The sequence below is a fragment of the Limanda limanda genome, chromosome 4, assembly GCF_963576545.1.
Source record: "Limanda limanda chromosome 4, fLimLim1.1, whole genome shotgun sequence".
NCBI classification, from domain to species: domain Eukaryota; kingdom Metazoa; phylum Chordata; class Actinopteri; order Pleuronectiformes; family Pleuronectidae; genus Limanda; species Limanda limanda.
In genome coordinates, this window is record NC_083639.1 from 7,144,153 (window position 1) to 7,166,093 (window position 21,941).

The 21,941-nt window shown below is 41.4% G+C and overlaps 3 protein-coding genes across 4 annotated transcripts; 2 read left to right on the forward strand and 1 right to left on the reverse strand.

Annotated features, from left to right (window-relative positions):
• The first annotated feature begins 746 nt into the window (after positions 1-746).
• Positions 747-1,457, forward strand: LOC133000615 (B9 domain-containing protein 2). The gene has a single exon (XM_061070561.1). The coding sequence runs from the start codon at positions 834-836 to the stop codon at positions 1,359-1,361; it is 528 nt and encodes a 175-aa protein (XP_060926544.1). The 5' UTR covers positions 747-833; the 3' UTR covers positions 1,362-1,457.
• A 3,011-nt stretch (positions 1,458-4,468) lies between these two features.
• LOC133000713 (B9 domain-containing protein 2-like) lies at positions 4,469-5,088 on the forward strand. Its single transcript, XM_061070683.1, has one exon. The coding sequence runs from the start codon at positions 4,469-4,471 to the stop codon at positions 4,994-4,996; it is 528 nt and encodes a 175-aa protein (XP_060926666.1). The 3' UTR covers positions 4,997-5,088.
• A 10,368-nt stretch (positions 5,089-15,456) lies between these two features.
• Positions 15,457-20,853, reverse strand: alas1 (aminolevulinate, delta-, synthase 1). Of its 2 annotated transcripts, none has more exons than XM_061070365.1 (11): positions 20,689-20,853; positions 19,431-19,642; positions 19,121-19,285; positions 18,873-19,019; positions 18,441-18,660; positions 17,736-17,920; positions 17,387-17,566; positions 17,110-17,274; positions 16,297-16,565; positions 15,992-16,154; positions 15,457-15,792 (listed from the first exon to the last, which is right to left on the reverse strand). In XM_061070365.1, exons 2-11 carry the CDS (start codon positions 19,636-19,638, stop codon positions 15,632-15,634), a joined length of 1,863 nt encoding a protein of 620 aa, XP_060926348.1. In that variant the 5' UTR covers positions 19,639-19,642; positions 20,689-20,853; the 3' UTR covers positions 15,457-15,631. The 2 variants fall into 2 exon arrangements, with proteins under 2 accessions (XP_060926348.1, XP_060926347.1); XM_061070364.1 differs by having other exon boundaries at positions 19,431-19,661.
• Positions 20,854-21,941: the final 1,088 nt, after the last annotated feature.

The following is a 21,941-nucleotide window of genomic DNA, read 5'->3' on the forward strand; positions in this document are numbered from 1 at the left end:
CATGGCATTATGTATGGCCATGAGTTTTCCTCAAATGTTTCGATTAGTACTGACTCAATAGGTTGGACACACTTTTAAATGTGAAACAATCACTGTTTACATGCTTTAAAGTCATTTTTAAGTTTATGAAATAAATAAATAAAGGACCAATGCGTTAATATTTGAGGCAAGCACTTTTTAATTATTTTATTACATATTTTGTTCTTACAAATGAGGAATATTTATAATTCATTCAAACTTTTGCATTCAAATGTATTGCACGTATTCTGCTGCAAAGAGAACTCGTTATGAAGCCGCGGGGGGGCGCTGTTTTGCAATGTATTTGTTCTTATGCTCGATCAGAGGCTGTGATCAAACTAACGAACTTGCACTGATTTGCTACTGATGCCAAACTCAGTGTTTTAATTATAGATCAGTAACAAATTGTGATGCGTTGTTTTGCATAGAGTCCACATGTGTTGTTTTAGAAAATTTGCAAAACAAGGAAACCAGATAGAGATTGGAGTAATTTGCCCTTAAGTTTGCTTGTCAGGTACAATTTCAAATAATGTAAACTGCCCCAAACGCACGCTATCAGCCAAATTCACTATATTTACGTGAATAAGACTCAGTTAATGTGGCACAGATTTGACTTCATATTTTTTAAACCTCATCTAAAAATACTCGAAATGAAAACAGCCTGACAGGAAGTGTTGCCTGTCAGGCTGAACTGAGGGCACACCGGATGGCAGAGTTGCCAAGGAGACGTGAGCTGTGTTGCTAGCAGGCTGCTAATCTACGTTAGAAGAGGCTCTACTTCGCCGCATGTTTTTGTGTGAAGGGACGTCTGTAACATGGCGGAGCTTCATGTTATCGGCCAGATCGTGGGAGCGAGTGGTTTCCCACAGAACAGCCTGTTCTGCAAATGGGGGGTTCACACGGGAGGAGCATGGCGGCTCCTCTCCGGGCTGAAGGAGGGTCAGACCCAGGTGGATGTCCCGCAGACCGGAGACATGGCGTTCTGGAGCCACCCGATCGACCTGCACTACGCGACCAAGGGGATCCAGGGCTGGCCGAAGGTTCACCTCCAGGTGTGGCACCAGGACTCGTTCGGCCGCTGCCAGCTGTCCGGGTACGGGTACTGCCACGTCCCGTCCAGCCCGGGTCACCACCGGGTCCGCTGCGGGACCTGGAGGCCGCTCGGCTCCTGGCAGGAGCAGCTCGCTCAGACCTTCGTCGGCGGAGGGGCCCAGCTCCGCAGCCCGGAGCTCGTGTACAGCGGAGCGGACAGATACCGACTGCACACCGAGGCCATGGGCACCGTGGAGCTGGAGCTCGGGGTCATCATGAGAAACTTCGACAAATATGGCGTCGAGAGTTAATGCAGTGAAACGGAAGGGACTTTGTTATTACTGTGTTATGGACTATCATGTTGTGCGAGGAGAGGATCATGTTGTTTTTATCAGAGCTTTGTACTGTTTTATTAAATGCTTTTGTGTTTTTATATTCCAAGTAAATAAATTATCTATTGTCTCAATTAAGTTGGTTCCGTGTTCATATCATTTCCACTGATTTACATTACCTATAAATAACAGTCACACCACAAAGTGACCGGATTGAAGTGCAATGATTAAACGTAATTGACAGCAATTACTTTGATTCTTGAATTTTGATTTAAATCCTTTTTTATATGAAATTATCAAGTATTTTATGTTTCTATATTCTCAGATATAAGGAGTTAATGCTTTTCGTGCTAACTCATCATATTAAACTTTACACATTTGAATACTGTTGGAAATCAAATATGCCTTTCACTATTTTTGAGCATTTCAAAACAATTGTTTTTCAGCATTTTTTTTATTGTAAATAACACTTGTGTATTAATAACGGACCATGATAATATACGTTATGGAGACACAACTGATTAAAACCTGGTAACGATCTGATCTAAGCTGATTATTGTGTTAATTAATTTGCACAAAGATAATGTTCATAGACAAGTGTTTCTGCTGCAGTGAGCTCATTCTTTAAAGTTGTTTCCTACATTTTGTTAAATACAATCATATGTGTTTCGCTGGAAAACAATATAATTATAATTCTAATAATTGTTACCAAAAGAATACATCATGATATAATAATTATTTGCTGAAGTATTAATTAAAGACAGTTAACAAATGAGTCCAGCACTTGGGAAACTCAGGCTGACCAGGAAGCTCCCACATTTATATTCCATCATTATGAATCTGTCCCATTAGAACTGAAGTAGTGAAACCAGTGAAACCAGTGAAACCACCGGTAACAAACCAGCTCCAGCTCCGCGGCCACACTCACCGCCATGTTTCCTGCAGACGAGCCCGCTGAGAGCCTTTCGTCGTCGGGTCCGATCGTCACAACCGATATTTAACCAGGTCCCACTTTGCTAACGCTGAAGAATGAGAATAGCGCTAACATAAGCTAACATAAGCTAACAGCTAGCTGCTAACCAGCCACAACACAGTTGAGTTTCCGCGCCGTGATGCCGCGCCGAGCAGCTGACAGACTTCTTAAAGGGGACGCGTCACCTTTAGCGTCCCTGGCGACCAAATACAACACGTGTCATCTCGCATGGAGGCATTTAAAGGCTGCACAGCCACTGAAGAGTTGAACTAACCGATTAATCGATCGATTAAGATAATCGAGAGAAGTTCCTCGCGCGGACCATTTTCAAAGTGTAGTGACAAACTTTCACCGCCAGATGTCAGGAGTTCACTGACTCTTGGTTGGGTAAATCTCTGTTAACATAATGTAAAACTGACAGTGGCCTTCATTTGCACTGTTTGCTTTGATTCTATTATTGAACAGCAGAAATGTTTATCTGGATCAAAGAACTTGCTACTTTCTCTTCACATTTAAAATCGTGTCCAGGGGCCGAGGGCTTAGACCTTTCAGCGCCCCTGTTTGGATGTGGCGCAGTCTTTGGTGTAGAAACTGGTTTCTCCGGGAGAGATTAACAGGGCCACCGTGAGAATGTTTCTACTTGCCGAAAGAAGGCAAAACCCAGGATAATCTACAAAAGTAGGGAATCAACACCATTGCTCAGTTTCCCTCTGGCAAGACTCTCCAATCCCCTGTGGGTGCTCACTGGGTCACATATCTTGTCCTCAATGAAACATTGCCCTATAATGGATATGGCACTGGTGCGATGATGATGTTTATGATGATGATGATACTTTTTCTACGGTTACAAAATCATATTATTTCTTACACAGCCACTTTAAGTCTATCCTCTGCAGAGAGGTTACATTCCAGCAATTCCTTATTCGCTAACAGTACTTAACAAAGTGCTCACATATTTATGACAAGATTGTATCATAATGCCACAGTGCTTGATACGAGAAAGGCCAGACACAAAAACTATTAGCAGCTATTATACTTGAAAACCACCCACCCCAGAATTGCTGTGAGGTTTATGGTTAATACAAATATCTTTGGTAAATGCACCATACATACAGTAAGTAAAATGCTGAAAGTTGACGATTTTGAAACTGATATCTTCCACAAGACAGGACTTCAACATCAGTTAGTGGGACCAAAGCCTTTATCGTATCATGCTGATATTTTGCTCTCGTTTTGCCCTTATCTGTCAATAACTGAAGACAAAAAATATAAAATAACACGAATAACGTTGACCTAATTTTATCCAGGGATCATGGTGGACACATACCACACGTAAAAAAACTGATGTAAGAATTCAAATGTGGTATTTCAAACAAAATTCACTCAAGAAAATGATCAAATCTGTTTGCTTGTGCAATTTCTGATAATGCAGCTCTTGAGTGCTTTTAAGGTTCCATTAACATTTATTACAATATGTCATTTCAATACAAGGCTTTAATTTAGTTATTATGAAAAGCATTTGCATAAATTACTCAAATATAACAAATAAAAGGCGATTATTTACACATGAATATCTATCTTCCATCAAAAGCAACATTATTTTTATTTTTCAAGTTGTACTTGGTAACCTTAGTGGAGATTTCCTGGAAATTACCAGGAAAGTATACATAACAGTTCAATATCAGTACATTTCCCTTTATTTTAACAGGATAAAGGCACAGTATCAGTCTTTGAGTTTTTACCTATCCATGGACACCGAGATCAGGCATATGGATCTGGTAGATGTGGAGCTTTTCTTGATTCATTTTGAGTCCAACCCCCCGAGAGCTAAATAACTATCTAATGAACTTTCATAAAACAGTTTATATCTCATTGAATAAATAACAGTGACAGTGTCGGTCAGTGACAACTGACCCCAAACCGTTGATGCCAAATAGTGTGGAAACAAAGGCAGCGGACTTTAAACAGTGTGACAACAAAGGCAGTTAACTTTTAGCAGAGTGACAACAAAGGCAGCTGTGATGCTCGCAGGATGCTAGTCTCAGTTAGCTGTTAAACTTGGGAAAAGAGGATCTTTGTTGTCTCATGTTTTTTGTGAAGAAGCGTTTGTAACATGGCGGAGCTTCATGTTATTGGCCAGATTGTCGGGGCAAGTGGTTTCCCAGAGAACAGCCTGTTTTGCAAATGGGGAGTTCACATGGGAGGAATATGGCGGCTTCTTTCCGGGCTGAAGGAGGGTCAGACCCAGGTGGATGTCCCCCAGATTGGAGAAATGGCGTTCTGGGGTCACCCGATAGATCTGCACTATGCAACCAAGGGGATCCAGGGCTGGCCGATGCTTCACCTCCAGGTGTGGCACCAGGACTGGTTTGGACGTTGCCAGTTGTTCGGGTATGGATACTGCCACTTCCCGTCCAGCCCCGGACACCACCGGGTCCGCTGTGTGACCTGGAGGCCGCTCAGCTCCTGGCAGGAGCAGCTCGCACATATGTTTGTTGGCGGAGGACCCGAGCTCCGCAGCCCGGAGCTCATATACAGTGGAGCAGATAGATACAGACTGCACACCAAAGCCATGGGGACCGTGGAGCTAGAGCTAGGCATCATCATGAGAAACTTCGACAAATATGGCATTGAGAGTTAACGCAGTGAAATGAAAGGGACTCCCTGAACAATGTTATGGACTGCGTTTTGTTATAATAGACAGTAAATCAAGATGGACGGGTCTTCCGGCTCCAAAAGAAGAAGCCTATGCAGAAGTGCTTAAAAGTGTAATACCGTGGAGATCCTAAACCCTCAGCCTGTCTCCAAACAATCAAGATGTCCGTCCTCACCGCATCAATTACCGCCTGGTTCGCTGCCTCCACTGCCAAGGACGAGGGCAGACTGCAGCGGACCATTCGGTCAGCTGAGAAGGTCATCGGCTGCGACCTGCCGGCTCTTCTAGACCTGTTCCACTCCAGGACCAGTAAGAAAGCAGGCAAGATCATTGCTGATCCTTCCCATCCCAGTCACCACCTATTTCAGAGACTCCCATCCGGAAAAAGGTTCCGGGCTATCAGGGCTAAAACCTCGTGCCACTTGAACAGTTTTTGCCCATAACTTATTGTTGTCTTACTGTATATATTGTTTATTTTATGTCCAATTGTTGTTTTATGTTTTATGTACAGTGCACCAACCACATCATGGCAATTTCCTGTATGTGCAAATATACTTGGCAAATAAAAGAATTCTGATTCTGATGGCAAATTTGGGCTTGCCTTAACTGTGAGCTGTGAGCCTAGGAGGCTGCTAATCTCAGTTAGCGGTTAGACTTGGGGAAAACCAATAGGTGACGTCACGCTAGGTTGCTACTTGGTTGTGCTGGGAGAGGGCCACTTTGTTTATCTGAGTATTGTGTTGTTTTCTAAAAATGCTTTTGTGTTTTATATTCCAGGTAAATGTAAATAAATAAAAGTATTGTCTAAACAAATTTGGTTCCATGTTCATGTCATTTCCAGTGATTTACATTACCTAAAAATATATAATATATAAATATATAAAGTGACCAGATTGAAGTGCAATGATTAAACATTCCACAGAAAAAAAAAAAAAAAAATTCCAAAGATAATCTTCATGGACAACAGGTTTTCTGCTGCAGTGAGCTGAGATAAGAAGGAATTTTCTAAACTGCAAAAACATGATTTGGTGAAAAAGAAGAGGAGCTGAGCTAGAAAATACAAATGTGCGGACAAACAGAAATAAAGCACAAGCTGCTAACATAAGCTAACTGCTGACAGCTAACAGCTAAGAGCTAACAACACGTGTCATCACGCCTGGGGACATTAAAGTGCTGCACGGCCATTGAAGAGGTTAACTAACCAATCAATCCATCGATCTAGATAATGGCTTGAAGTTCCTCGTGCAGGCCATTTTCAAAGTGTAGTGACCACATTCACCGCCAGATGTCAGGAGTTCACTGACGTAAGGCTCTTGGTTCAGAAAGTTCTAGAATCATAATGTAAAACTGACAGTGGCCTTTCTTCACACTGTTTGCCTTGATGCTGTTACTGCACAACAGGTTATTTAGCACACAGCCGCTATAAGTTCCTCCTCTGCCGAAATTCAGCATTCGCCAACAATACTTAATAAAGTAAAATACGAGAAAGGCCAGGAGCAAAAGCTATTATCCCCAATCAAATCCCCATCCCTCCTAGGTTTCATGGTTATACACATATTTTGGAAAATGCACCATACATACAGTAAGTACAAAACTAAAAGTGGAAGATTTTGAAACAGATATCTTCCACAAGACAGGACTTCAACATCCGTTAGTGGGACCCAAGCCTTTATCATTTCATGCTAATATTCTGCTCTCATTATGCACTTTGTCAATTTTTAAGTGGTATACAAATATAACACATTCAAACGCATGGTGTAGGTATTCAAGTGTGGATTTTCAGTTGTAAATGCCTCAAGAAAAGGATCAAATCTGTTTACTTGTGCAACATAACCCTTTCTTTAACTAAATCCCCTGTGGGTCTTTTCCATTGTAGGGATGTTATGCCACATATCCAACAGTTCACACACCACAAATAGGTCAACCTCCTTTGCCCGTATTTGTGTACTATGACAAACTGTGGGCTAACAGGTTGTTTTCATGTTACCTTCACACCAAGTCATTTCTGTTTGTAGGATACATTTACAGGAACAAGCTGCATCTGCTAACAATCTAGAAAACATTTTCTACGTTCTTTACATATTTGGATTTTTTTTTTTTTTCCTTTCAAGGAAGAGCAAGTTACCAATACAGTTAACCCAAGAAACAAGCAACCAGACAAAAGAATACAAATAAAATAAAAACGGTCTTTATATTTTTACTTCTGAGTACCTTGAGGCCTTCAGCAGAAGATGTTTACAAAACCTACCAAACTTGTTCTGACCTAATGAGACATTTTCTCAGAATCATAATTACTTCCTCATCCTATTTTCAACTAATTGTATGTGAGTGGGTTCACATCAATTATTGCATCTTGAAGGTGTTAATTCTTTTCAACCTAAGTGTCTGACATTCTCAAACATATAATAATCATTACCGGTTTTGGCTTTAATCAATACAATTGCCTGGAAGAATTGATATTATAATAATTAAAAAATAAAGCTATAACAGCCTCACACAGGTAATTAGAGTATAATGGAGAGTGAACGCTTTAGACTCTGCATGAACCATGGCTTTATGTTCTCTTTTTTCAAAGTAACAGTTAAGAGGTTTAAATACTTTTGATACACGACAGTAGAAAACATCATCATGCAAAGCGACGCTGATGTAGACAGTTGCATTGTTATACTGTCTGATCCCATTCCCGAGTGTTCCTGTACCTGGTGCAAGTCTCATGAGATGTGCAGAAAGTGCTTTCAAGGTTGAAATGATTCTGTTCAATAAATCAACACCTGATGAATTTGTACTAATGAATGTGAATTACTCATTTCCAGTAGACGATGAATGGAATGAGGAAGAGCAGGAGGAACGAGGAAGAGCAGGTCAATTAACTGGAATCTTGTCAACAACAATTTAATGAGTCTGTGAATACACCCAGATGTCAGCTTTGCTCCATATCATGATGTGGAGGAAAGACAAATTAAATCAGGTCAAAATATTTTTATGAAACACAAAGTTGTAAGAAACACTGCACCACTGAGGTCCAGTGTCAACTATGAAGGGTCTCAAACCTCCATCAATACATGCTCCTTCAATGTTTCCTACCATTCCTACGCTGATGATACATCTCAATTACTTTAAACAACTTTAGTCCAGTATACAAACTTGTCAGATGCAATGATGACATCAAGAGACAAAATTAATTTCTGATAGTAAGGTCAAACATAGTAAGGCAAGAGAAAACAAAATGGTGTGAAAACAAAGGTTGTCTTTATTACTGAGACTGAGGTAATGTTATTCACTGGTAGTTCTTCAAACAACAACTCATCTCACTTTGTAATAATCAGTGTGTAACCATGTTTGTCATATGAGTGTCTACTGATGACAGCATGTTGGCGATGAGGTGTGTGAGATAAAGTCTCACAAAACAGACTTTGACTCACACCCGTCGTGGTTTCTTGTGGAAAACTAAAAATCTGCCCTGTTTGACGGCTGCTTTGTAACCAACAATAGCTTTGCATGTGATGGATAAGTTACGTGAGAGAAGAATTCCACAACATCCTTCTTCCACGATTGCTCAAAGGCAGCTTCACCCTGTCAGCTCCTACAGAGCCAGACAAACGCAAAGGGGGAATTTCACTCCATTGTTCCACAGCGTTAGGTGAAGAGTGTCGCCTACAAGCAAAACAATGTGATCTATTTTAGCTTCATTTTTCAGAGACAAAAGTGAAAGAACTCAAGAATGAGGAAATTCAAAGACTCACAGATGCACTAAACTGCTCCGGATAGGTACAGTGCAGTTGCAGTGTTGTCTGTCACAACAAGGTTTACTTCAGTGCTTGTGCAACACAAAAGGAAATGAACTTAAAAACAAAGTATACACTGTAGGTACATGTTCTCTACAGGCGCCCAGCACTGTTGGTCAGTTCATGACCTTCTCCAATAAAGTCTTGTTTTTCTTTTTCAGTGCTCAGGAAGTTCAAACTGAGCTTTTTGTCTGAAGGATGTGTGTAAATTAAAGCTGAGTAACCAACACGCATAAGGTGAACATGATTTGACAAGAAACAAGTTTTGAATCTCAAGGAAACTAGGAAGAATATGAGCCTGATTTGTTGTTTTGTATTTTCTGCAGCCAACTGTTCAGTGTTAAGTGTAAATTAGACAGGATCATCCTCTTTTCCATGAAACTTGGTGGAGGGATGCAGTATGGGTCAGGGAAGAACTCATTACATGTAGGTGTGGATCTAGATACGACCTTGGCATTTTGTTATCACTTTATTTAACATTGTGAATTAGGGCGTTTTTCATCATTTTCATGGATTTATCAGAGAATAACATATGGATCTTGATGAAGAAAATCGGGCATGTTTAGGGGACTGATATTTAATAATCTGGATCCAGTGAATTTAAATGTGGTTTTGAATCTTCCTGTTTAAGGGATTCTGCTTTGTCGAGGTGAGAAGCAAAAACCAATCTGTGACAAACAACCACAAAATAGGATATTTTTTTGATAAACATGAGTTGCGTCACAGTCACAGTGAATCTTGTCAGAGTTTTGAAGCACAGTCAGATGTAGTTAGCATAGTTATCTTCTTGTGCAAAAAAAAACATAATAATGTGAAATGTAGAGAACTGAATTATGAATGAATGATTTGTATTTTGAAGTTAGTTTGAGCAGTTCTCATTCCCACATTGAGAGCTGATGAAAGAAGTAAATACTGGCAGTGGAGACGCTGAACTTGGCAATAAATGTGCAACCTAAGGGCGTCGCCTTACCAAGCAGGCATAGTAGGCATTTCATTCCTGTTGTCCAGTAACAGATTCCTCTAACCTTTGTGAAGGATTCTGAGAAGGAATGGCAGAAGCACAGTACATGGAGATCCAAGCAATAAAGTCATGTGTCATTCAATGATCCAACAGACTCACCTGTGGCCTTGTTTGTTATGAGAGCAAAGGTTCAGCTGCTCTTGCCAGATACCCTTTGCCTGCATGGCATGGAAACAAGTCAGAACACGGAGCAGCGGTCATGATCTGGCTGATATTTGTGATGCCTTCTCACCTACAGTGTTATCACAGGACCAACACAGATTACACTGGCCATGAAAGGACAATTTGTGAAATCAAACTAACACTTTCATGATTATGCTAACCTCTGGTTTTGCTTGAGTGGCATTAGTTGCGTGACAGATTTGTTCAATGAACTGTTTTTTTATCAGCAGGGCTTCTATGAAACACAGGAAGACCAGTGTGTTGCTTAGCCTGACCTTATCCAAGCTTCTGCTATGGTGTCACGCACATGCACGTACACTGTAAAACAATACTCCTGCTCTATATGTCATTGAAAACACACAATGTATTGTTTTTCCACTTTACTGGCTGTGTGCAATAGGAGACATGTCTTTACTCAGATTTCTCCCACTTTTGTGAGTAAAATGTAAAATTCCATAAACTTTATTAGTTCCTAAACATTTTATGTGCATGAGTAAATACTATTGCCTTTTTTTCACCAAAATAAAATAGCCGGAAAGGGAACACCAGAAGCCTGAGGAGAAGGGGTGGACTAAATAGTGAAAAGTTACCAGCACTGTTGAACAATAGCGTCAGTGACGGAGGTGGTGGCCTTTACGAGAGCTACATTACTTTTACACATCCTTGTTCCTGGTGTGGCCTTATACTGATAACTACTACTACCATTAGAAATAATAACACAGACAGACTAATATACAACTCATCTTTCAAAACATAAAAAAATGTTGTTGACAAATAATGATAACAGATTACTTACTAGAGGAAAATATGAAACTGAGAAGCAATAGCAGTTGTTTTTCTTTTTCTCAGGTTTGCCCTGTTTTGCCCTCATCTGTTACATGACCTTGTGTGTCTGTGGAGGTGTTTCTAAAGCAGGTCAGTGGACATGACAGGTCACAGAGGGAGAGGAATGTCCAGCTGGTGATTCTGGACACTGGCCCACTGTGTCCATGTCTTTGAGCAAGGAACAAGGCCAGCTTTAACCTCAAACTCTTAAATCTCATGCTCTGGGACCGATTATCAAGCCACAAGGCTTTACACTTATTATGGAACTAATTGAAACAACATTTACATCTGTTATATTTGGATTTTTATTTGGATCGGGAGCAAATTTCACAATCGCACAGCTGATCTGTCCCCTAAACATGCCTGATTTTTTAACATCAATAACTATGAATCATTCCCTTGGAAATTGAGGAAAATGACAAAATAAAAAAAAAAAATGGAATGGGTTCTTTCCAGACCCATAATGCATCCTTCCTCCAAGGGTCATGGTCATCTGTCCAGTTGTTGTTGCATAATCTTGCTCACAAACAAAAACTAAAATAAATGTTAACAAACGGACAGTGGTGATAACATCCTAGGCTTACATAAAAGAAAAGACACAAATATATTCCTCTTTGAATTAATGATGCCCGTTGTCAGTGATCTTTGAAGAATGCCTCACTTAATTAGTGAACAAATAATTGTCATTCATTCCACACACATCAGGGTTGGGTTCATTGAGCAGCCAGAATTCTGCGTTTCAATCCTCTGTGGTCTCATGCCAAAGAGGAAACTTCTGCTGCCATAAACAAAAAGATTTGCAGTAAATAAACAAAGCTTATCATTGTAGTTGTGTGTTGCACACATACAGTCCATGGCTGCACCCAGTACATACTGCATGTTGCACGCATTTGGTATCAGTTGTTTAACGAAGTAATTATCAAACAAGGCTATAAAGTGAGAATGTATTGTGTTGCTGTAACTTTTTAACCTGCTCTTATCATTACGTGCATCAAATTGGAGTTTCCGGAAAATGTGTCTTTCCCGTTTCTTAACAGGAAGTCTTAATTACAGCTCTCCGGGGGTTTTTCATTCCTTTTTGCAGTGTTGCGGGAACCAACATGTCTCTTGTGATCTTTTCTTTTTTCTTCACAACAGATTGTAATTGTGCAACTGTCAGTGCAATAACCGCTTGTCCTCGGGGCTCAATGTCAACACATTTACACATGCAAGGACAAATTATTCTGTGTTTTCAGTTTGCTCTGTGTATTTTTATTTGCTTATCAACTAATTTACCTTTTATGCAGTGGCTGAGGTTCTAATGCAACAGTAATGAAATAAGCTTTAATACATTTAATAGCCTACATCAGCTTATAGATGACTGATAATTGTGCGTGTCACCACAATCAAACTATTCATGGCTGCTCAGTGTGCAGCCTTGAATATAATGGAGTTTGTGCTGTATACAGGCACCTTTTGGTACAATAATAATATTATATAACTCATAAACTGTATAGCACATCATTTGATCGTTGTGCAAAGTGTTAATGTTAAGATTCAAATGGTTAATTACAAACACAATCAGACTACCTGGGCCTCCATAGTCTTTAATGCATTATAGAACCACAAGGTTACACAGCTTTTGTAACACTAGCACAGTCCTTGTGTATCCTTATGGTTTATTTTCTACTATGCATATGACTGCACGCAGTTTGTGCAGACACATGCCCTCCTCACCTTCCAAACTAGCCAGTCACGTGGTAGCATTCCAGGAGGCCTCAAGGACCTGCACTTATCTGGACCCTGACGGCTGCACCGACGCAGATAAAGAGTGATGAGGTCAGTGCCAAAGAAAACTGAAGCACGAGACCGGATAGAATTACTATTCCTGTTAAAATAAAACCTCAATGAGTAGATAGCTATAGCAGTATATGAATTCAACAGTCATATCTATTTAGATAAAGGCATGGAAGTAATTTATTAAATCATTGAAAAGCAGAAATGGTGTCAAGTTTACCCTCTGCATCACTGTCTTTTTGTATTTTATGTCATTTGTTTATTGTCTGTTTGTCTCTGTCAAACTCTCCTTCAGCTATTTTTAAGCTATTAAATGTAGAGTTAAGGTTACTGATCCCAATAAAGAAACGCCTCCCTCTGCTTCTCTGAGGGAACACAGAGGGATGAGACAGTAATGTTACATTTCAAACTAAATTCATTTTGAAAGATGACTCTGCAAACCTCATAAGGGATGAATTGTTTTCCAGACCCAGCTGCGACCAGGGGGACTCCCTGAGGAATGTTTAAATCCTTGAGATGAAAAAATTATATCCTTTTTTAATAAGATTCATTCAGCACAAGAGAACTACAAAGACACACAATGACAAGGACAGAGGCAGAGAATACATACATTTTACATACTGTGTATTCATGATGTTTGTGTTTGTGCGTCTGCTAAACATACAGTGGAGCCTCGTTAAATGGCATCTGTTTGTCTCTGTGTAATGAGGAAGTGACCTTTCTAAAAGAGACAACAATCTTTCAATCAGTCGAGCTGCACGGCTAATTTCTCAGTAGCCAGGGGCTGTTTCCTTCTGCCTGACGCACAGGACAGTTGGTTCCTGAGGCCTAGTTCCTTCTGTGCTACAAATAAACAAAGACACTACAGCCACACTAACTATCTCTCAGAAAACGTGGATACAGTTTTGGAACAGATCTAGAATAGCACTCCGTAGTTGTACCTCTACCATGGGGCAGATCGAACTGCGACCTTCTGGTTAGCCGATGACCTGTTCTATTTCCTGAACCACAGCCCCCCCTTGTAAAACACATTAAAAGTAAATATATTTTGGGCATTTTTGACTTTATTGAAAGAACAGTACGAGTGAAATGAGAGAGTAAGGATGACAAAGGATGAAAAAACTTAAGTTTACCATCATTATCATTATTATTATAATATTACTTTCATTATTTCTACAGTATGAATGCTTGTTTATTGCACACACAAACAATTGTTTCATGGCAACTGCAAGTATGATTAAATGTGTTGAATCTTGTTTTTAAATGCTGGCACTATACACGTGGGTTTATTTTGATGTATCAATGTGTGAAGGAGGAGAGGTGTGAGTAGCATAGTTGAGAGTATACAAATAGCTGAGGAGTCAGTTAACAAGATGATACTGAAATACTGCGTTAGTGCGACTCTACTGTACACATTCACACTGCTGCATTTCAAAATTACAACTGTGACACGAGTGAATCTGAATATTTATTCAAATTACACACTGTAGCGGAATAGGTCTTCACAGTGTTGGATTTTGCCTTGTTTTGTTTGCATGTTCATCTAAGATGAAACATATTTATGTAGTAGTTTTTGTTTATCAATAAAATCATTTTAAATTTCTACAATGTAGGGAAGCAGGTGAAGCATCACCTTTTCTTGTTCTTACACTACCATATAAATCCCACATTAATGTTGTGATTTTACTGACAGGTCACGCATTAGAAGAGTCATCTGAAAAGCAGAAGTCACCTCATTTACACAAAACATTTGCAAGTATTAGTCTCACTTCCATTTTCACAGTAGTTCTGAGGCAACTGTGGCTTTATTACGACAGCTGATCTGAATTATGCAAACTCTCGGTACCGGTGTGTGATCTGAATGAATAAGAGCTGATAAGAGCGAGACACAAAATATCACAGGTTGTCCGCGTGGTGGGGGACGGTGAGGCTGGTGTGGTTTCATGTCCGAACACACTGTTGATGGCGAACATGAGCCTTCTGAGTCGCTGTGAGGCTTAAGTGGATCTGGAGGATGTGTGCTTGCTTGGCTGTGACCAGTGGAGCCTTTAATATTGTGGATCTGCGTCATATTAAGTGTCATAGCTGCATTTATGTCACTTCTGTCTGAATTCAAAGGACAGTGGGTAAGTAGGTCTCCCTCGCATTCAGAAAAAAAACCTTTTAACCTGTTCGTTCTGGATTCATATCATGTTGTGTTTCCGAAGGTTATATAGCATATAACTAAGAAAAAGGATTAGTACCTTATGTTGGTCAGTCCCATTCAAACCTTACTGAGATGTGTAGTCATATGCGATACTCACTATTAATACATTTCATTACAATTCCTGAATGTGTATCAGAACTTTTCGAAATGGACTCATTGCAAATTTGCAACAAACGAATATATTTTTTGTTATCAGTAGCATACAATCTTTTTTAATGTCCCACAAGCCCAAGTAGGTCAGTGGATCAAAAATGTGGGTGACCACCACAGACAGGGACATTGTTTGTGCTGAATCAGACAAATTGTTTTGACCTACTTTTGTAGATTTTAATAAATTTTCTCCAGTAAGTGGTCAATCTGTGAGCATCAGTAGCTTTGTCTACCTTGTTGTGATATGTTCATAGCATCATTAACCCAGTAGAGAGGATAATTGCATCAATTGTCTTCAATCATCTGAACTCATTTTATAATTAGCCTGAGTTATGTTACCTTCCACCATTGGAAATACATGTCACTCACATCAACCAGTGGTAGTCATTAAGAACTTAAGCGGTAGAAGATACGAGGGATATTAACCATCTCGTATTATATTCTTTTCGTGGTTCCTCATCAACTCTGCTAGGTTACATTTTCTTTTTAAAACATGAAGAAAAAAAAAACACCACACACATTCTTTCATTTTTCTGATACTTTATTTGGGGTATATAGAACATCTGAACATAGAATATTTTAAATAATATGTGTAGGAGGACATCCCAAAGATAATTAATACATTCTATGACAGTGACAGAGGAATGGGTAATGTGTGTATATGTGCCGTCTCGAGCCAGCGGTGGCGAGCTTGGTTAGCCACAGGCTGAGATGGGATGGCTGAGGCCGTTGAAGTAAGACTTTTCTCGCTCGCTCATCACCTCAAAGTGCAGCGGCTGCTGACAGAAGGTGCACTCTGCCGAGGAGTGGGGCTTCAGCGGCAGGCCCGCCTCCTTCCATGTGTCCACCAGCCTCTCTGAAGAGGGGAGACAGAGAAGAAGGGAGGTTAATTTAACATCTAGATAAAGCTACAGACAACTACAGGTACTGCTATTAAAAGGTGCACTGTTTAAACAGGACCGTAACTAAAAAGATAACTCTATGCCATTGTAAATTAACACGTAGTTACATTTCTGAATGCGTTTGATATTAACAAGATTAAAACACCATCTTACCAACAAAGAATTTCATCATCTCAGGAGTGTGGTGAGGTGTTGGTGCGATGCGCAAGAGCTCCTCTCCCCTGGCCACGGTGGGATAGTTGATGGCCTGCACGTAGATGTTGTGACGGCTCATCATGATGTCACAGACTTCAGAATTTTTCTCTGCGTCTGACACCTGGAAATTACAATAAAACAAATAGAATAATGAGGCTGGGGGCATTTTGAAGACAGACAAATTAAATCTTCATAATTGTTATAAATTTTAATGTGGCTCTGTCTACAAGCTCAGTTGAGCCCTAGATTTCTTAGAGAATTACCCGGACGGGGATGATGTGGCTGGGGCAGTGCACCACGGGCAGCCCCGAGTCCATCAGCATCTGTCTGAGCAGCTTGACGTTGCGCTGGTGTTTGCGCCTCAGAGTGCGACCCTCTTCCCCTTTGAGGACCTGGATGGATTGCCGGGCTCCCGCCAACAGCATCGGAGGCAGGGAGGTGGTGAAGATGAAACCAGCGGCGAAGGAACGCACCATGTCAACCAGGGATGAGGTACTCGCGATGTACCCGCCCACACAGCCGAAAGCCTTGCCTGGAAGAGGACATGACATGAAGGTGGTTATCATTTCATTTTGATTGATGGAACAGCCCTAAAACCATTATGATTCTTGAAGAGGTCACTGCAGTGGTCCTTGTCATAATCGCCCACTCTGATCCTACACCCCAGATTTGGGAAATGGCTGCTGCAGAAGTACAAGAGCTGTGGTGCTCTCAGTCAGACATAATTGTCCCCTCAGCTTGAAAGACACACAGCGACAGCGGGTAATTCAATAAGTGAACAACAAAAGCCCACAGTCTCCTAGCAACAACAGAGCTGCTCCAGCTTCTTTAAGCCCTCTGGCATAATGGGTGACACAGCTGAATCCTATTACAGTGTAGGAACAAACATCTACTGGATTTCTGTGAGCATTTATTTGGGTTAATAGAAATATACGAGTATAGAATATTCTATAACACTAGATTTGTGCACGTTCACAACCAGAAATGGTTCAGTAACATTTGAGTTTCGGCTTGACAGTCAAAAAGATTCATATAATACCACGAGTTATCTAATTGAGTAGAGATTAAATGCTGACCTAGTGTCCCTGATACGATATCAATCTTGTGCATGACACCATCTCGGTCTCCGATGCCCCCCCCTCTGGGGCCATACAGGCCCACAGCGTGAACCTCATCCACGAAGGTGATGGCACCAAACTCGTGGGCCACGTCGCACATCTCCTCCAGCGAACACACAGCGCCTGTTTTACAGAAAGAGGGTTGAAGAGAAAAGTTAAAAAAGTAAATCCCCATCTCTTACATTTATCATCAACCACGTTTCATTGACTAAATAGATCCACATCTGAAACTCACCATCCATGGAGTGGACGGTCTCAAAGGCCACGATCTTCGGTTTGCTGGGATCTCCCTTCTGCAGCATCTTTCGCATATCGGCAACATCGTTGTGGCGGAAAATAAATTTCTTCGCACCGCTGTTCCTGATTCCCATGATCATTGAGGCATGGTTGCCTGCGTCTGAGTAGATCTCACAACCTTAGACAGTTCAAAGTAGAGAGCTGGTGAGAATGGTAAATGCTTAAATGGGTTTAAATAACTGTGACCATTTCAATCACAGATGACAACCATTATTTAGTGGCGGCGATAAATATTTAGGGAAATGTTCAATTTATTGTACAGCAAACACATTGGAATATTTCCATACCAGGCAACATCTTGGCGAGGGTGAAGAGGGTAGAGTCATTGGCCACAAAGCAGGAGGTGAAGAGCAGGGCAGCGTCCTTGTTGTGGAGGTCGGCCAGTTCTTGTTCCAGCTCCACATGGAACTTACTGGTCCCAGAGATGTTCCTGGTGCCTCCGGCCCCCGACCCGTGTTTTCGTAAAGTGTCCCTGCAGATGGGAAGACCAAACAATGTTATTGACCTGTTTTTCTGCGACATCACTGGGAAATATGGTTCACACATTAGGTGTAGATTTGAGATAAGGGTACCTGGTGGGACATTTTTGATAGAATAGCACAGGAGATGCTGAGTAATTGACACCATGATTAAAGAAAAGCAGTCACTGCTGCAGAGGGAATAGGATCTGAGCAAGCTCAAACAAGCGCTGAGAAAAACAAAACACCTTCACTTGGGCCTTTGGGGTTTAGATGTGAACTATGGCCAAGAAACATTCTAAACCCCACAAACAACAGACTCCAGGTGTCAGGTTGTATTCAATTATTAGGTGCTGTGTCTTCTTTATCAGGTTCTTTCCATATGCACTCTCAGTGGGACACAAGGTAAACTGCAACAGGTTTTTCCATTACATGTCCACACATCTGAACCCAAGGGGCTGCTTAAAGTGTATTTACCTGCATCTCAAACACAAACAACCCCCCCCCCCCCCCCCCCCCATCCCAAACACTCACATGATCGACTGCACGACCCGAGGGTGTCGACTCATGCCCAGGTAGTCGTTGCTGCACCACACAGACACCTCCTTCTTTTCCTCTAGAGAGTCAGTGAAGTTGTCGGCCATGGGGAACTCGCTGGCCAGACGATTCACGGTCTTGAACACGCGATACGTGTGGTCACTCTTCTTCTCCTCAATCTTCTTCTCGAAAAATTCATCATAATGGAAGGGGGACACTGTGAGAACAGGAAACAAAAGTTAGCTTGATGTGGCTCAACACGCCTTGCATTTAAATGGGTGAACAAATTGCTCACAGCTGTGGCAAGTATGCCCATAAACTTGGACTGGGTTCAGTAAGTAAACCTCTCTGCCTTTCAAACTGGTTTGGCAGGTCTGTGTCAATACCTTCCCATTATAATATTGTAAAACAACCTAAAAAAGAGCTTACGACTTCCTGGCAAGTTGTCCTGCAGCAAGTGGGAGACCCTCTTAGGTCTCTGTTTCAAGAGGGTCTTCATTATGTCAGCCTGCTCTCCTCCCATGCCCTGAATGCTGCTGGCCAAGGACGGCTTCTTCAGCTGGGAAGGGGAAACCTCTGGAAATGGCAAAGAGAGGAAAAAACAGAATAGCATTGAATACTGGGGGAATTACTGGGTAAGAAACGGAATAATCAAATCAATTCCAAACAACTCTTACCTTTCTGGACAGTGCGGACTTCCTGAACATCCTCTTGGTACTCCATGCCCACCTGGCGGACCACACTGCTGTTCTTCTGGCCCATCTCAGCAGCCAGGAAAGGGCATTTGGAGGCCGCGGCCTGGCCTTGGGGGGGCATAGGGTGACCAGCAGGACGGCTGGAGCCTGCAAACAAAAGGGAAGTTAAGATCTAAGGGTTTATCTAAACTTGCAAACAATATAAAAGCCAGCAATAATTAATCAATTATATTAACTCGGATTGTTAACTACCTCATATGTAATGTAAACACGTTGTAATGATAAAACATACCTTCAACAGCGGACATGGTGTCCTCAGTCCTGTGGTTGGAGGAGGATGAGCAGAGGGCCCGTACCATGGCCGGAGCCATGGGCTTTGAGGCCAGCTCCATCATGATGGGGCATCGCTGGGCGTACACCACCAGAGACGCCTTGGACTGCTGGAGGAAGGCCTGGGGCACGCGAGCCAAGAACGGACAGCGGCGCACAATGACATCCATAGTCCTGAGGATTGTCCAGAGATCTGATTAGATAAAAGTAGGATTTTTAAAAATAGTAAAAAAAAATACTTTCAACAAAGTTCAAGTTCAACAAAGTACATTTACAGATTTTTTCCCTAATATCAAACTTATAAATGTGCCAAAGAAAAGCAGCTTGCAATTGAGAAATTTGATCTTAAATTTTGATATACATTAGAGGAATATCATCCTACCATGATATTAAATCATGATTGAGTTTTCTGAATAGTGCTTTGGCTTAGTGAGTAACAGGTTTCGGCCACGCCTCCATTCCCACAGGAAATACTACTTTAGGCAACAAGTGTGTGATCATTCCAAGGTAACAGGCACGTAAGAGCTCAAGTGGGATTGCGTAAAACGGGAAACTTTCGAGGCTTACGTATGACCCTGCTATCCCCCTTCCCCCAGCTGGAGCCAAGTCCACACATTCCTAGAGAGAGGAATCACTCGCGTACTTTTTTCCAATCTCAAGTTATGGGAAAATGTTCGAGGACAAGTAACACAAACCACGTAGACACCATAGTTACCAGTTTAACCCGTTTAAACGAGAGCCAATAGATAACCAGACAACTCGACACTCTTTATAAAATCACATTTACCGATTTCCATCCACTAATTGGACCCATGTGTTCCCCTGGAGACGGTATCCTTATGTCAACCACATGATCAAAGGTGTGTGGATCCCATCCACACAACAGCAGCAGAGGCACTGGGAGCAGATCAGTCGCTGTGGTTATAAAAAGCTGAAGAATATCAGTCACGTTCACCGGCGACTTGGCTCTGACGCACAGTTACGCACAAGGAGAACAGCAGTCACGACTCCTGTGTTTGACCAACGTGGAGAGGACACCACAAAATACACAAGACATGTTGTGGCTAAATGTTTTTTGTTTTTTTTTCGGAAACTCTGGTGGAAGAGGAGCCCGAAGCTTAGCTCGTCTCCTCGGGCTTCACCTTAGCTCCGCTGCTAGCATTAGCTCCGGAAGCTACACCCAGGAGTGGAGGTGAAACGGTGGTTAAGAGGGAACTTACCGGTAAAAGGAGCAGATCTTCTCGGGGCTGCTGCTCGGTGGTGAAGCGGTGAAGATGGCAGCAGCTGATCGGAGGTGTTAGAACCGCAGACCCGGGTGTGGGGGGCGTGAGGAGCCGGCGCTGCTGTCTCGTTATCCTGCACTGAGGACGAACGAAGGGGACGAGCACGCGCCTGCGCTTTTAAGAGCTGGGTGAGCGAGCCCCAGTCTCGCGAGATTCCAGACTGCGTGAGTCACAGGCCCAAGCGCACGGGGGGGGGGGGGGGGGGGGGGGGGGCGCGACACACACACACACACACACACCGGTCATACCAGTTCAGTCAAGAGTAAAGGTCAGGTCAGGTGAATTATTAAACAATTAAATAAACAATTCACAATTACACAGCACATACGAAAGAACACACATGAACAAATCACTTCTTAAATCCTGCTTTTATACACTTGCTTTTATGTGATGTGTTTTTATAGCTTTCTTATCACCTTTTATTTTACTAATGTTTGTATGTGTTCAAATTTTCACTGCTCTATAATTATACATTTAAATTGGACACCACTTCAAACGTGGTTGTCTGCTCTCCTTGTCACATCGCATCCTGCTGATTGGTATTTGTCTTATGTTTACATTTCTTGCTCTGCTGTCAACGCACTTGGTTAACTCAGTTATTTTTAAGTGCTATATAAATGGTTATTGACATTATTATAATAATAAAAATAAATCTTCATGCTTTCATTGTTAACGCTTTGAAAAACGTTTTTATATTTTGAAAACAGTACAAGCTGCTGTATAGACTTCCCTGTTTTTTTTTTAAACAGAGTGATAATTGAAATAAATGTATCGTTAGACTCTTTGCTGAAGGTTGTAAATCGTGTTTTTTAGACATTCTTTATTAATAATTGTAATAATTAAAGCACCCCCCCCCCCCTCATTGATTAATATAAGTTGACAGAAATTACAGTTCCCAATCCTCCAACACTGTATGTATTACCTGTGCAGGTGAGACCTCAGGTGTTGAAACAGAGTCACTGAAGCTTCATTAGCTGGTTCTTGATCACAGACAGTACAATGTGTGTGGATATCAAACTCTCTATATATCGGAAGATTATAGTATCTACACTCCGGTTATTCAACCTACAATATATCCAAGACGTTTAAACTACATGCATTATGTAATTAAACTCACTATGCATTAACAGAGTAGAGACAGTTACCGTTTTATAAGTTATGCCCAGTAACAACTGCTTAAAGTAATGGAG